At 34.0% G+C, this 17825-nt stretch overlaps 1 protein-coding gene and 1 pseudogene across 1 annotated transcript; one reads left to right on the top strand and one right to left on the bottom strand.

Moving 5' to 3' along the window:
• Window positions 1–3446: 3446 nt before the first annotated feature.
• LOC143532432 (transcription factor MYB58-like) lies at window positions 3447–5023 on the bottom strand. The gene is made up of 3 exons (XM_077027501.1): window positions 4912–5023; window positions 4687–4816; window positions 3447–4041 (listed from the first exon to the last, which is right to left on the bottom strand). Exons 1-3 carry the CDS (start codon window positions 5021–5023, stop codon window positions 3585–3587), a joined length of 699 nt encoding a protein of 232 aa, XP_076883616.1. The 3' UTR covers window positions 3447–3584.
• Window positions 5024–14064: 9041 nt separating this feature from the next.
• Window positions 14065–15607, top strand: LOC143539770 ((E)-beta-farnesene synthase-like; annotated as a pseudogene).
• The last annotated feature ends 2218 nt before the right edge of the window (window positions 15608–17825 follow it).

Genomic DNA, 17825 nt, shown 5'->3' with positions numbered 1-17825 from the left:
ACAATTAAGTTAAATAATAACCTACTAGGCTGCTCACCCTTTCACTCATCCATCACCATTTAAACTGCTACATTGCTACCAAGGTCGGTTCTTATTTTCTAAAGCATATTGTGTTATTGATTGATATAGTATCCAAATTCCAAAGTAAAAATAACTTCTTGTTTAATAATTTTGCATGTATGATGTTTTTTATGGTTTAAAATTGGTTAGTATCTTGCATCTATTGAGATTTTCCATTGATTATATATATGGCTTTATTATCTTAATAGTAGTTAATAGATTGTACATGGTGACATCTCCTAAAAATAGTCTATTGTTTTGTAGAATTATATATTTTTATTTTTATTTTTTAGTTAAAATTGCATTTATATAAAAATATAGGGTAAACTAGACAACCCGGTTGAACCTCCCGGTACAATCCGGTTCAACCGGTTGTACCATTTTGTAGTATAATCCGGTACACTTAAAATACTGATTTTTAAAACATTGCTAGTATGACCCTAAATAAATGCGATGGAAAATAAGCATTCTCATCCAATCCATTATCTTCTTCCTTATCTTTAAAATTTTAAAATATCTACTAAGGGGGTGTTTTGAATTCCTTATTTTCATCAACTTATAACTTATAAACTTTTTGAAAAGTTAATAAGGTGTATAAGGTGTTTGGCAAACCATAAGGCCTTATGGATTTTAACTTATGGAAAAGACAAAATAAAGGGGTTTTGAAAATTTAGGAATATGTAACTTATTAACTTAATGGATTTGATTTATCTATTACACACCTCTAACCTTCAAAACTCATTCTCTCATTTAAAAAAAATGACAGAATTACATAAATTGTCCTTTATGTTTACACAAAATTTCAGTGGTTGTCATTTATCTTTAAAAGTAACATAATTTGTACTTTACGTTTCCAAATGTTACACCGGTTGTCCTTTAGCCCTAACCCAGTTAGTATTTTTCGTTAAGTCACGTCATATGCCTTGCACATGAGGGTAAATTGCTCATTTTACCCTTTTGTTAAGAAAATATTTTAATAAGTACAAGAATATATATACTTATGTATAAGTACAAAAATGAAAAAAAAAATATCTCCACTCTTCTTCTTCTCCGTTCATCCACCACCACCATCCCCACCACACACCACCACCATTCAACCTCCAACCGGCATCTCCACAAACACCACCATCTATGCCCTCCCTCCCCTACTTTGTATGATCTTCATCCTTTTTTGAAGATGAAGCCGTCGGAAGCGATCCCTTACCGCCGCCACCATTGAAGATCTGGAACAATTAGCGTTGAAGACTAGAGCGTCCCCTCCGGAAGATCTTGAACAACTAGAGTTGAAGATCCGGAACACAGTGAACGGCTTCGATTAGGGTCCGATTTTGGCGGAAGACGGTGAATTAACTTCGATTAAGGTTCCGATTAACCGGAATATAATGAATGGACTTCGTTTTAACGGTGATTGCCTTCTCCTCTGTTCAAATTAAAAACCATACATAGTGAAGAGGGTTGCGGTGGTGGCTGGGGGAGAAAATAATGATGTGTAGGGCAAATTTGGTGGTGGGTTCTAGTGGTAGTGTTGGTGCTCGTCGGAGAAAGTGGTGATGGTGGATCGTAGATGAACTGTGGAAGGCTTGTGGCTATAGACAAAGGGGAGAAGAGAGGGGAGTAGGTTAGGTTAAAGTAATATATGTATATTCTTTAATTATTAAAATTTTTTGTTAATAAAAGGGTAAAATGACTAAGTTGTCCTCATGTGCAAGTCACATGATCATATTGAACTAGAAAAATTAACTGGGTTAGGGCCAAAGGACAACCGGTGTAACATTTGGAAACGTAAAATACAAATTATGTTACTTTTAAAGATAAATGACAACCACTGAAATTTGGTGTAAACATAAAGGACAATTTCTGTAATTCTGTCAAAAAAAAAGTGTCATTTTTAGTCATTTTTGTTTTCCCCAACACATAACTAATCTAAACATTTTTTTTACAAACTTCTTTTAAAAAATTCATAAGTTTATAAGTTCTTTTAATGAAAAGTCCTTTTTTTCTAAAAATGAGTAGTAAATTTTAAAAAGCATGAATTTTAGTTAAAAGATAGGGTAAACAATGATGAACAGAATGCGAATGATCTTATAAACTCAACTAACTTTAGACTATAAACAAATAAAATCATGATTGTACAAAGGGGGGTGGGGGGTTCGGGTTCCCTCACTTAGGTTGAGTTTACCATGTTCGTACCTCATCGTCGCCGATGATGCGACCAGCCGCTCATCATGTTCAATTCAGTTACTAGATGCCGATGAAAGTTGTATGTGAAACCTTTCTGAGTCTCAGTGATTGCCTTTCTTTTCCACCCATGATATGTCACTTCATCTTGCAAATATCAAATAGTGTGGGGATATAACGATGTGATGCACCAATAGTTTACAAATGTTGATTTCTACCATTTCTTTTGTTTTTCGATCTTTTTCATGTTTAAATTTATCAATCACGCAACCATAATATGTGATGGTATTGGTGATTATCACACAAGGCCCTAGATACATTTGAATCGCAATTGTTACAAAGTTCATACCTGCTTATTAAAATTCACATAATTTTTTGTTGAATTATATAATTTTTAATTTCTAATTACAGATTATTTTAACTTGTTCTTAACTGTATAATATGTGTTTTATTTAAAAAAAATATTAGTCTATGGTATTTGAAGGAGTGACGCCACTAAAGATAGGGTTCTATGATAGTTCAGGATAATTGATATTGATGGGAAAAAAAGAGGTGACAATATATGATTGATGATGTTCAAATTTTCTTCATAGAACTTTAGATAAGCACCTCTGGTGCCCTAAGGGTATGCGTATGGGGAGATAAATGGCCAAAAAGTGGACGATATTCATCCCCAACCTCCCCCCCCCCTTTCCGGCGATATGTGGGGTGACAAGGGGGGAGGGTGGCGAGTTTTTGTCACCGTCGTGTATTGTGTTTATTATTATTATTATTATTTTATTAAATGTGATATATATATATGGCTACAAAATCATTACACTCTTAAAACAAAAACCTTCATTTATTGATTGGACGCTAAATACCACAAATCGTTTCATTTTGTAGCTACTCTACTACACATAGCCTAAGAAAAAAAGAAACACCTCCAATCCTTTAGCTATGATTTTTAGCTCAAGTAGTTAAGGTTTAAAAGGCAAGATCCTAGGTTCAAATCCTACATGTGACAACAAATATGAGGTTTCGGGCTTCTTTCTAAGGGTGATCATCCCGTACTCAGAGAATAAAGATGAGTAGGTGGGACATTAGCCCGTTAGTGATCCATACTATTAGTTAAAAAAATAAAATTAATTATTAAGTAGTCTTGACTTGTTTCTTTATTCACGTGAACTGTCATGGTCGTACAAAAAGGCATGATTAGTCCATGTCATAAATTCAACTACATAGACCACAACTACCTTTCGCTTTCATTAATTGTCATACATAGCCTTCCACGTTTTTGTTTGAACACCAACCTTCATAGATCATTTTATTGGATGAAAATTGCTACAACTTACAATTACAATATTCTAAGGGTCGAGTAGAAAACTGCCATTGTAGTCGTCGGTGTATGATGTGTATGAGCTTATCGGATCATAGATTGAATCTTGAAAAACATGATCAGAAAATGTATCAATATGATGGTTAATGTTTCTAAGCTCCAAATTCTCAAACGGACAAAGTTGGTCCCAGAAACAATGAAGATCATCAAAGGTTGTTGTTCCTTGTGAACTAGTGTCGGTATAGTTGTCCCTAAGCTCGAGCCGTTGATCCTCGGAACTTGTAGTGCATCGAAATGAAGAGATATCATTGGTTATAGGACAAGTAGGTTGTTGTATGTTGTCAAATGATGATGATGAGTTATTGTTATCTTGCTCAATGATAACGAGGTTTTGTTCACCCGCGCATTTCTTCAAATGTGCATGCCAATAGTTTTTTACATCGTTATCGGTCCTTCCAGGAAGTCTCGATGCAATGACGGACCATCTGCCATTCCAATTACACGTCAACATATTGCTTTAAACATACTTTATTAGGTAAATTGAATTTTAGTAACTCAAACGATAATCCTGACCAATAATAGTCCATACCTATAATATGGCCAATGAAACTTCACTAAGACCATGCGTAGTCAAAACTAGATACCCCAGGACATTTTACGCCTAGTCAGCTTTTGCGCATTTTACAAAAAAAGTGGGTGTAGTGAGAAAATGCCCCCAAAACATCTCTCTCTCTCTCCTCCCCTTCTCTCTACCTTTCTCTCACAAGACCCTCAAAATTCGTGCCTTCCTAGCGTTGTGTAGAAAACGCGCGGGGGGGGGGGGGGGGGGGAGGGGGTACCCCCGGAGTTTTGGAGACACAACACCACAATTTGGCATGAGCACACATGATCTAAGAAAGAGATAACTCTACCAACCTCTAACTTTTATTGTGATAAAAGCCATTCAATTGTCCATTAGGCAACCAAAAGTTACCCTTTGTTAAAGTTTGATTGACATTGGTAACACCCTTAACATCAATAAAAGTTACGAGTATCATTAAGTTAGATTATTATTGACCAATGATGATAGTTTGGATAATTAAAATCCAATTTATCTTTAATTTTCTTTTTCTTAACAAATAGCAACATACTTATTGCCGAGAAGTGAACGAAGATGAAGGATGGACTCTTCTTCTTCCTTTGAAAACCCTCCTTTCTTTAAGTCAGGCTTCAAATAGTTCATCCATCGAAGTCTGCAACTCTTCCCACTTCGGGACAGACCTATAAATATGTAAAACAAAGTTTTATAAGCTTCTTTAATGTTTATCTCATGCATATATGTAATCTAAAAGATACAAGACCCAATGTATATTTACCAGCAAATTTGGGCATTTGAGACCAGTTCCAGATGCCATATCTTTGGATATAAGATATCAACTTCTCATCTTCTTCGGCACTCCATGAGCCTCTCTTTAAGCTGGTACTCATCTTGCTACTTGCTACTTATAATAATAATGACTGAGACACTGCTGCATGTAAACATATATTTATATGCACATATGTGTGTGTGTATGTCATCATCCAAGAAGTTAACCATATGATAATATGATATCTTTGTGATGCGGTAGCCACATTGGTACTTAAAAGGAAGTACGATCATGCCACTAGCTTCCAAGAAAGTTCCCTAACGTTGAAATGCGTGTAACACATTGCATGACTCTCAATTGTAATAAAATGTTATTATTTCTCATATAAGAAAAAGTCACATAAATCCTCTCTTTTTCTAAGAAAACATTACTTTCAAGTTTCATCTGGGTCATTAATCTATACTATATAATAAATAAAGGTTTTTATTTGTCACATGTTTTTTTCTTATGTATTCTTATTATTTCTTCCCGCCTCTCTCTCCTACTAATTACAAATTTATTATACATATTTTTTCAAAGTTCTTTTTTTATAATTTACTTAATGATTTCCATAATTATTTTTACAAAACATATTTTATTAACTATTTTATAAACCGAACATTTTCATTATTTAACTTGTCTTATATAAATTATATCATTTATATATATATAAGAAAACATTTACAGATATCTGAAATATTTTAGCTCCTAAAACATACTTAGCAGGTTCATTGTTAAAAACACGTGGATCTTTAACCGAACCCGACCCGCCTTTTTTTCCCTTCTAACCGTAATCTCTTTCTTTCTATCCATATATTGCCGATCAAAACCTTATTGATTCTCTTTTACTGCACGTTCTTCGACTGATCGAAAGCGTTCTTCCATTGATGACTAGATCGTATTGTTCTGACTGTACCGTTTATGTTTTCATCATACTATTTAGAGTAAACTACGGTTTCATCCATGTGGTTTGTCCAAATCTGCGGTTTTAGTCTAATAATTTCAAATTTGTGATTTTCATTCTCGTGGTTTCATTTCACTTGCAATTAAACCCGAATTCATTAACTCTGTCAAGTCTGGTCGTTAAACCCATGATCGTGCCCCTCACGTGATGGACATTTTTGTCATTTTGTCTCCCTGAATAAACCTCAGTCCTAATTCGCAATCCCCTCACCTTATTGATTCACTCTAGTTGTTACCATTTTTGTAGTGTATCATCTAACTAGCTTTTGAACCCGTGTATTACACGGGATTTGTCAAATAATAAAAATAAAAAGATCCATTATCTATTGGAAATGAACAGAATTATACGTAAAAAGAAGATAAAATATATAGTATAAATAATAAGAAGTCTAAAATTTCAAATTTATAAATTTGATTTTTTTATATACAACATTTGCAAAAATTGTTTGACCAATTACCTGTGGATAACTATGATAAATGAGATGAGAGATTAGAGAATTAAAAGAGAAATTATAACTCATTTCTCAAAACTGTTTTGTCTCATGGCCCATGGATATGTAGGATAAGTAAGATGAGAAATTAAAGAATTGGAAATGAAATTATAACTCATTTGCCAAAATTATTTTGGCCCATGACCAATGGATAGTTGAGATGATAAATTAGATAATTAGAAAGGAAATTATAACCCATTTGTCAATATGGTTTTGCTCCATAACCCATAGATAGGTAGGATGAATGAGAAGGCCTAGAATGAATGTGGGATTGACACATCATCCTCATTATTTTCTTTTATTAGTATAGTTAGATTAGATGTTTTATCAAAAGAAATATTTAGAGATTTATGATTTATTTTTAAATTTATGAATTGTAGTTGTAATTTAACTTCGTCTTATTTAATGTAATACTTAACTTTATGTATCATTCTTTTATAAAGTTATCACTTGCAGGATTTAAGTTGTTCAAACCGTGTAAGACACGGGTACCTAACTAGTAACTTTAATATATGAATCATATAACAACTATACATTCATTTAATAACATACTAAAGTCGAACTTTGAAGGGTAAAACTTAATCACATCTCCTTGAAACCTTTTTACCTTTTAAGGTAAAACTTAAACACCCTTAACCCAACACATATTATACACCCTGGTCTAATTAGGGTTTGCGAGTCGGGTAATCGGGTTTCAAGGGTTCGACCCTTATCTTGCTCGCCCCTAATTAAAACTATTAGAAACGTCATATTAAGTCATATATGAGTCATAAAAGTATTTCCAATTTTCTACAATGAACTCAAAAGATTTTAACACAATTTTAATGGGTAAATTGATATTTAGAAAAATGAATTCAACACAATTTTAATTTAAATATACTCTCGAATGGGCCGTAGAATGGTTCACGAGCATATAAATAATTGTATGGTATAACAACTACGCATTAACATACTTGTGTATAAGTCAAAATAATACCAATTATTTTTTATATGCACCTTTTTAAAAAGTAAGAAAGTAACAACTTTCCATTTTAAATAATGGGCAAAAGCGTCCCAATCAGACGGATCGTATGGCAACTGGTGTCATTATCTTTATACCAGTTATTTTTGTAATTTTTAATTATTCCGTTTTAATTGACTAACTACTTTGAGCGTTTATTTACTACCTCAACTTTTGCAATTTTTTTTTTCCACTACAGGAGTTAACCCTCAGTCCTCTCCATTTTTGAAAGAGATTTAACCTTAACAAATAACAATCACTTTAACCTCTTTACGTTAGGGCTTTCGTTTTATATAATTCCATTATTGTTATACCAATGTTTTCATAACCGGATCGGACACTGAACCGGTCGGACCGGCTGAACTAAAAAACTATGAAAAAAATGTTAAATCAAAAAATATATGAAAATTCCATAATAAACTGGTTGAACCGGTCCGGTTCATTGGTCCGACCGGTTAAACCGGTTCAGTTTTACGGTCGGACTGGTGAACCGGATCGGACCGGCCGGTTTTTTGAGAAGCGAGCGAACTATATCGAACCGAACCGGTCGGGTGACCGAATCCCGGTCCGACCGGCCGAACCGGTCCGGTTTTAAAAACATTGTGTTATACACTAGGATGTAACACACGAGTTAAAAATATAGAAAACATTAAATATACATATAAGAATTACATAATATAAACATTATAATTTTATAAATTATAAGGTATTATATAATGAACTAGATTTTATCTCCCGTATTACGGGGGTTGTTTTACATTATTCGTTTTTAAGATTTATATATTATTTTGGATTTTAATTTTATTTATTGTAAGGAAGTTAATAATATACTTAGGGTTTGATGATTAAAGGGTTTCACAAATAAATGAGATATTATAGCTCGTTTAAAGTTATCTAGGTTTGGTGAGACCCACGACAAGCTTATTATTTTTACTATAAAATTGTATCTTAATTATAAATAATATCTTTTTTTTTTAAAATCGGCTATTAAATTTTAGTATATCCCTATTTTATAGGATTTTTATATCAAATATTTGGTGAGATTAATTTTTAATTTAATGAGATGTTATAACCCGTCTAAGGGCTAGCTGGGTTTGGTGAGACCCATACCCGTTAATTCAGGTCAAATGCATGAGAAACCTCTATTTACAAATAAAACAATATGGTGGCTTGAGAAAATGTAGGGAGCAAACAGAGATCTTTTAAAGGTTTCGTTTATATAAATTTAACATATTAATGAATAGGTAATTGCATGATTTGAAATTAAAATAACAGTTCTAACATTGTTATGTTTATTAAAACAAAACAACATATAAAGACAAACTAAGTAAGTTACACATTCAAACATGTTTAGTATTTAAACGATCAAACAAACAAAAAAACATATTAATAAAAACCTTCATCATCTAGTATGAAATCTTTTGGTAATGAAGCGTATGTTGTAAGTCCCAAAAACTATGCTCCAAAAGTCTTGTTTCTTTCACAAATGCTGAAATTAGGAAAATAATAAGTGAATATTAGGTGTAACATTCAAACAAAATAGTTATAAAAAGAATAACTTACCTTCAATATATAAAGTTTGAATATCCATTGATTCTGAAATATGAAAATTTGTTATAACATATTATACATGAAATTGTATATGATTTAATATGAAAACATTATAATTACGTACCATTAATCTTCTTCATCATAAGCTTTCGAAAATTTCATTGTAGACAATGTTTTGTAAGGCCCTGATCCCGATGCCCTACATTGAACGTTGGATTTACTCATAAACTCAGTTCGTTACAACAGAAGAACATACAATTTATAGCGGAAACTAAAACCTTTTACATAATAACTTCTATCTCTAACTTGATCTTCAATATGGATAGCCTCGCACGTACCTCAAGCTTGCCACATGATCAACAATATCTGCATGCATTTTAAAAGTCAGCTACACGCTGAGTGAGTTCTAACATTTATTTCTTTTCATAAAATACGATTTATAAATAAAACGCATCTTCCAAACATTCATACATAACATAAGAGTCTTCATTCATTATTTACTTGCTATACATATGCGTGTCAATTATTCCATAACTAGGTTCATGTACGCTTGCTCATAACCAAGCCTCCTATTCTTGCTAATAACCAAGCCTCCCATTCTTGCTCATAACCGAGCCATCTATTGTTGCTCATAAACAAGCCTCCTATTCTTACTAATAACCGAGCCATCTATTCTTGCTCATAACCGAGCTGTCTATTCTTGCTCATAACCGAGCCTCCTATTCATATCCCTAAAAGGAACAACATGTATTATCTATACAATGAACACTATATATTATCCATAGAAGAAACAACGTGTACTATCCATACAAGAAACACTATATACTATCCATAGAAGGAAAAAGCAATCACACAACGTAAATCTATGCATTCATTTACTACCATGAAATCATACTACATATATGCACATATTTATTAACTACCACACTTAGTGTCCCTAATTAGACCATCTATTCATGGTATCCAAAACTGGACCACCCAGCCATCGTATCCATAAGTGGACCATATTATCCTTTGTATCCAAAACTGAACCATATTATCATAGTATCCATAACTGGACCATCTTAAAATAGTATCCATAACCGGACCGTTTTACCATAGTATCTATAACTGGACCATCTTACACATATTTTATTATTCTATCCGTCAATACCTTGTATCTATAACTAGACCACATTACCATAAAAACACGTGCCCCTACACACAGTGTAGGCTTTTAGTCCTTTATTGTGTTCATGCCCGCGCTTTCCTTTCCATTACAATAAACTATCATGCCCATGGGGTGGAGTTATAATAAGAAGTGAAATGTGTCTAAAAAGTGTAAGAGTAATCTGGTGCGTTAGATTTGGTGATCAGATGGTCTAGATGGAAAGTGAGTTTTATAGGCTGTGTGTTTTATTTTAATACTTGTTATATAACACTATAAGGTCATAATCGTCTAGTGTGTTGTATTATATATGGAAACATAATCAATCTTTAACTATCTATTATAATCCAAATTAAAATACAACACCAAAAACACATCTAATCTTTATTACAGTGTGTTTTAAAACACAACACCAAATTTTAATCCATATTTAGAACACAACACCAAGAACATCAAAAACAGAAACACACTTAAGAGTAACACACCAATAATTAAAAACACAATTAGTATAAATTCCGGTCGTACACCGCCGTGTTCTTCCACCGCCGCCGTACACCGTCGTGTTCCGACACTACAAGCAGCCCATCTCGCAAAACAATCCACTCCTCAATAAATTATTAATAAAATCAATGGACTCGTCCTAAAACACCTCCGAATCTAAATCAACCCCCTCCACACCGGCCTGATCTTGTTTGGCAGGTGACAATTTCAAAGCCCTGGCTAAATCAACCCTGTTCACCCTAGACCCTCGAATCATTGACATAGTTGGAGCGTCTTTTTGTGGTCGTAATTCCCAATCAGAGAGACAAAAGGCATCGTACTGCAGTTCCAACGTCACCATGGATGGCCGGAGCCGCTGTCAACAGGGCGAAATCACCTACCATCGCCATAGACGGCCGTAACATCACCTACTCGTTGATTCTCCTACTGTCGTACTGAAGAACATCACCTACCATCGCCGTAGATGGCCGTAACCGCCGGCAAATAAAAGATTTATGTTTAGAGAGAGGCTGGAGATAAGAAAGAGATGTGAGAGGAAGATAAATGAAAGATTTTTATTAACTCCTAAATTAATTCCAAAAATAAGAAAATACTTATGGATCATCATACCCTCCTTTGTTATATTTCATCCAATGGTTCATATAGCTTCTTACACTTTTTAGAAAAAAACAACTTCTTATTCTAACCTCGCTTCATGTACATAATGGAACATCGATACAAATTCATAGAAGGAACGCCTAAAATCATATCCAAAAAAAGAACGCCTTTCTATCATATAATCACTTGCAACTTCCCACGAGCATTCCTGATGTGGACAGGTATAAGGTACTACGACTTTCGCGATGCCCAAGTCATGACTTGCTCACATTATTCATACCACTTTAACCTAAAGAGTTGCATACACTCATTACTAGTTTACCCGTTTATTTTCTCATATAAAGCATGTCACATTCCTATTTTATCTTCTTTCTTGAGTATGCATACAACCCCAAAACTTTTAAAGGTAAAAAGGGGCTAGAACTCACCTGGGTCCTGTTTCTATTGGAGTTAACCGTAACACCTTTCTTCAACTGGACACGACTCACTGTTTAACAAGTATAGGTTTTAATAACTATCTTTCTAACTAAACAACACTACCCAGGTTGGTGAACTGATTTAACTTAGTTAATCGGGGTACTGTTCTAAATTGCATGGGCGCAATCGCATCACACACGAATGCAATCGCATCGCACGAATGCAAATCCCATTCTTATGAATGCGATTCGAACTGGGTTTCTCTTTCTATTTCAATCGTTTGATTCAACCAAGTTTGCTACTTTTTGGTTCCTTATTACCCGATTTATCGTTCTATGAAGTTTCGTGCAAAACCGACTTCATTTTCCCATCCTTTTCACGGATCTAGCCTTATCTGTTTTAGTCGAACCGAGCCAACCTGCCCATCTACTAACAAGTTCATTACTTTATCAATAATCATGGCCCAATCTATCATCCTACCAAGTTTCATGAAAATACGTAAACAAAAAGTAAACCTTTTTAACAAAAACGTATCTCTGAGGTTTATGTTCGAAAACTCTCGAATATCCCAAAACTATATCAAACGAACTCTGATTTAGGTAATTCAAGCGGTCACGGAATTGCCTTGCCTAGATCTATGAACCCTTATGCTCGTCGCCGCCGAAAACAGCTGTTACAGTCGTCGCAAAAGCTGAACAGTCGCAGGAAAACTTTACTTTTCACTCTTACGATTTTCTTGATAAAAACCAGACCCGACCTCTGATAGAAGATCCGACTGGTAGGAATCTTCGTTTATATGCTGAACACTCTATTAAAATTAGAGATCGATCCAACGGTTAGATCTCCGGGAATCGAAGGATTTTTGCTGTATATGTGTGTGTATGTGTTTATGTAGGGTGAGGATTCTAAGAGAACCTTTTGAAATTGAGAACTATTTTGAATCACAAAAAACCCATTAAAAATATTTAAAAAAACAAAAATTTTAAAAAAGTAAAAAAACCAAAACGTTATCTAGCATCCCGGTTTCATAAAAAATTTTGCTAAACTTTACACACACACACACACACACACACACACATATATATATATATGTATGTATATATGTATATATACATGTTATTTTTTTATACACATATATACATATAAGAAACATGATAATATACATATGTGTATATTATGTAACTGAAAATTAAATTATAATATACATATATGTATAATTAGCAAAACCAAGTTTGTTTTTTTTTTATGAAACCGGGATGCTAGACAACGTTTTGTTTTTTTTTTTACTTTTTTTATTTTCGCATTTGTTTTGGTTTTATAGATTTTTTTATTTTTTCTTGAAGGGTTTTTTTGTAATCCAAAATGGTTCTCAAAGTTCTCAATTTTCAAATGGTTCTCATACGATCCCAATCCTATGCGTGCGTGCACGCGCACACACACACACACACACTTTAGAACACATGTGATGCACGGGATGCTTAAAAGAGATACAATTAAGCTATAAAAATTTAATGATTAAATTTAGAAAACATATATTTTGTCAAATTATATGGTTTTAAAAAGTTCAAATATATTTCCTAATAGAATATTCATACGAATAAGTGGTGTATTCTCATGCAACTTCTTAATAGTCACGAAAAAGATGCACATGGTAATTTTATAAGTTGTAATTATATTTTCTAATAGAGTAAGGACTTATAACAAAAGATGATAAGACGCTTCATTATGAATGACATAAAAAAAGATAATATGTAAAATTAGCATGAATAAAACACGCTTTTGTATAACAGTTTCGAAAGTGAAAGGATGAAAACTCAATAGATCCATGAAGGTTGAATGAATATGTAAGAATAAAATAGTTATTCATTTATAATATCTTCTTGTGTTTATCATATTAGACAAATAAATATCGTTTATTCAATTTTACTACATTCATCTCCCACACTCAAAAGTGTATATAAATTAATTTAATAAAAAAAATATAGATCTTGTTTAATTCAAGATACAAATATTTTAACTAAAGTAACAAAGATACCTGCATATTTTTAATTCCCGATGATTTAGGTAATTCGTTATTTGATTATAGGATGAAGGGTTAGGTTCAAATAAGAAGTTTGATTTTCCTAAGAAGGCTAGGAAGGAAGGTATTTTAGTCTAATACTTTAATATCAAAACCCACTTACTTTAATCTCAAAACCCACTTAAATTAATTTCAAAAACCCACTTACATAAAACTCAATTACATCTTCACTTATCTCTTACAATCACCACCACTCCACCGCCCACCGCCACCATAACCGTCACCCACCGCCACCACCTCGCCGGAAAAGTTCGAAAAAACACAATGAAAAACACAATAGAAAAATACACTATGAAAAAAAAAACACAATGATAAAAACACAATTGTATGACATAATGAAAAAAAAAACACAATGAAAAAAACAATTGTATGACACAATGACTCTTTATTAAGAACCCAAATAGAACAGGCACTAAAGCAGCCACTCCGGAAGAGATTGCAAAGGCTAGAGAGGCCGTGCGTTACATCCCTATTTACGAACAAGAAGCTTCCCATAATGAGAACTTACTGAAGCTTGCAAAGTTAGATTTCAATGTTCTTCAATCATTGCACAAGAAGGAGCTTAGCAAAATTTGCAAGTACGTATCGTGCAAACCTACTAATTAATTGCTCAATCAACCTATAGGGGAAAAAAAATCCTAAATTCCTGGCTAGCTTGATCCTCATAGAGTGCTTTTAGTGTTCTATAGTTTGATTTTCTCATACTAATTATATTAATCATTTCATTTGTTAGATGGTGGAAGGACTTGGAACTACAAAAAAGACTACCTTATGTTCGAGACAGATTGATAGAAGGCTATTTTTGGATACTAGCAATCTATTTCGAGCCTCAATATTCTCGTGCTAGAATGTTCTTGATCAAAACTTGCATGTGGTTAGTCGTTTTAGATGACACATGATAATTATGGTACTTATGAAGAACTCCAGATCTTCACTGATGCTGTTCAAAGGTACCAATTAGCAAGTATTATTATTATTATTATTATTATTATTATTATTATTATTATTATTGCTCGATCGCTTTGATTTATAAATTTTATATTGTCTAGATGGGACATAAGCTGCTTGGATACGCTTCCAGAATACATGAAACTAGTATATCAACAACTTTTGTATCATCACCAAGAAATGGAGGAATCACTACAAATGGAAGGTAAAGCATACCAGATCCCCTATGTGATTGAGATGGTATATTACATATTCACCTTTCATTTTGCATTTCATAACAATTTTATAAATGATAGCTAGCCTGGTTAACAAAAAAATATGGTTGTGCTATTGTCTCCACGGGGACAGGCAAAAGAGTTAAACTCGAAACTACTTAGTGGAAGTTAAATGGTTAAAAGAGGGGTATACACCAACTTTGGAAGAGTACATGTCCGTTTCAATGGTGACTGGTACCTACGGCTTGATGACAGCGAGATCTTATGTTGGTAGGGTCGATAACATGGTCACTGAGGACACCTTTAAATGGGTCGCCATGTATCCTCCTATTGTTAAGGCTGCATCTTCGATTATAAGACTTATGGATGATATTGTCTCCCACAAGGTACGCACTACATATTTGTGAATATATGTATATTTCCATGTGTCTAAAGTATACCATGAAAATGTGATAACTTATTCAGGAGGAACAAGAAAGAGGTCATGTTGCTTCAAGCATCGAATGTTACCAGAAGGCAACTGGTGCATCCGAGAAGGAAGCATGTGAATTTATCTCAAAAAAGGTTGAAGATGCATGGAAAGTTATAAATCAAGCGTCTCTTAGGCCTACCGAAATCCCATTCCCTTTGCTTATGCCAACAATCAACCTTGCTCGTGTGTGCGATGTTCTTCACAAAGTCAATGATGGCTACACTCATGCTGGAAAGGAAATGATAAATTACATAAAATCACTTTTGGTTCATCCTGCGGTTTAAGAATCAGCGATGGCATTTGTTGGTGTTTACAAATACCATTAGTTATAATTTGTGTCAAACTAGTGATCCACGTGATGTTAGAATAATGTGTTACTTATTTTGTACTCTTGCGTTATAAAAATAATATAATTATCACTAGGTTTCGAGTGAATCTCACAACTTGTATCATATCAATCCGTGTTAATAATGAGTGAAAATGACCACTAATACTCGGATCGAGTAAAGCAAACCGAAAGAAAAACAAGTAGAAAAAATGAAGTAGGTGAAATATGCAATAGATGTCCGAAGGGGAAATGGGTGAATTGTGTCCTATTTATAGGGTTTCCATGCCCCATAGAGTGTTTATTAACTTAGGCCCAAATGGGTTTGCCCAGTGGGTTTCTTACATCCAAATGGCCTTAGGCCTGTTACATGGTTAAACGAATGCTAAAATAAAGATAAACTATCTAACACATAAGCCTTTGTGTTTGGTCCTACAATCTCCCTCCAGGCTTCCGCAAAGATAGGTGCTTTCTCTTCTAACCATGCCAAACTTGCTTTAACATATAAACGTCGATGAACAATGTGATAAACCATACCATTGAAGGCTGCAACAATCAACACCTAATATATTCCTTCATCTTCAAAATGTCCCTAAGGTTTTTGGTATATCGTCATGAAGTCCTTCTTTCCGAAACGAGTTAAATCATGCTCATCTTCACTTGTGTCGAGTGCTAAACGAACCAAACATTCAGCAAACAGTTCTTGAACCGTTCGGTGGGAAGTTTGTTTATGTTCGTTCATTTAATAAATGAACGAACATGAACAAGAAATTTCGTTGATTAGTTAAACATACGTGTACATGAACAGAATCCCCGTTCGTTCAATTATGTTTGTGAGCGTTCGGTAATGTGTTTATGAAAGTTTGTTCATGTTCGTTTGTATATATTGCTCATGAGAATATTTTGCACATTTATTTATGTTATTTAAGCATTTTATATTCCTTAATTTATAACTAGTAACATAAATAGTAAACCATATTTTTACCTTGCTTTTTGAATTGGCTTCATTTCTTTTATCGTTATTCACATTGACAAATACATCAACCTCAATCTCTAGGCTTTGCTCTGTCGATTTTATTTGTGTTCGTGAAATGTACGTGAACATGTTCATTTCCTTAACAAACAAACACAAATCATGAATTTTGTTCGGTAAGTGTTCTTGAACACATTATTTCCTTAATGAACAAACATGAATAAAACCTGTTCGTGTTCATTTGGTTCGTTTGCAGCCCTACCTGTGTCACCATCAAAGACACCAACCATGAAAACCTTTAAGAGTGTCAATAGGGAATGGTTTGACAATCTTGAAAGTAGGAGGATATGAATTCATCATGTATCTATTGAATTTTCTTAGCTTTCCAATACATTTGCCAATTTCTGTGAGGTGAGTAAAAGTTTTGTCTCTAATCTACTTGAAGGTGTAGAAATTTATTTTAGATTCATCTTTTAATCGTCCAACAAGATACTCAGCAGTACCTTGTGACGTGCACAATTCAAACGATTTACAAAGTGTAAAATTCAGAGATCCTTGTGTAGTAGGTAAAATTAACATTTGATCTCTTGAGACCCCATGCAGTTCTGATGTATCCCATCTCCAAAACGAAATTGGTTCGCGATCATGATAGTATTTTCTTCTTCCTCTGGTGGCAGTTAGTTGCTACTTATATGATAGTTGTTGGGTTTCGTAGGCCTTTTGGTGTGGGCCCGGTTTATTATATGAACACAAAGAGGAGACGGGTGGGGGCGGCTGGGCTTGGTTTATATTTCTTGTTTAATAAGTTATAAACCCTAGATTAATCTCTATATGTTGTAATGTACTTGTAATCGTTGTCACTCAATAAAGAATACCTAGTTGCCACATGTGGGGCGTAGTTTAGTTTGGACCGTACCATGTTAAATCGTCGTGTTCGTTTATTGCTTTCGTGTATGTGTTCAGTTTCGTGTGTGCGATAATCCTAACAAAAGGTATCAAAGCTTTGGCTCTCGATCGGGATCACACGAAGAGCACGCAAAACTGTCCCATCTAGGGATGGCAATAGGTCGGGTTTGGGTCGGGTTTATACCTGGTTATAAAATTCCATCCCAAACCCTTCGGGTTTAATCGGGTAATTACCCGTCAGGTTTCCTATCGGGTTTTGATAAAATACCCGTCGGGCATACCCGGCTCAAAAACCGTC

The sequence above is a fragment of the Bidens hawaiensis genome, unplaced genomic scaffold, assembly GCF_021521415.1.
Source record: "Bidens hawaiensis isolate Kalapana, Puna unplaced genomic scaffold, B.hawaiensis_p1.1 tig00000055_1, whole genome shotgun sequence".
Lineage (NCBI taxonomy): Eukaryota > Viridiplantae > Streptophyta > Magnoliopsida > Asterales > Asteraceae > Bidens > Bidens hawaiensis.
The sequence above is the reverse complement of the archived record's forward strand: the minus strand, read 5'-3'. Positions and strand labels throughout refer to the sequence as shown.

Bases quoted from the DNA above. Each gene is read 5' to 3' on its own strand.
- LOC143532432 (XM_077027501.1), bottom strand. From the start codon at position 5,023: ATGAGTACCAGCTTAAAGAGAGGCTCATGGAGTGCCGAAGAAGATGAG. The intron at 4,817-4,911 runs GTAAATATACAT...ACATATTTATAG, and splicing joins TCAAATGCCCAAATTTGCTG to GTCTGTCCCGAAGTGGGAAG. The intron at 4,042-4,686 runs GTATGTTGCTAT...TTGGAATGGCAG, and splicing joins CGTTCACTTCTCGGCAATAA to ATGGTCCGTCATTGCATCGA.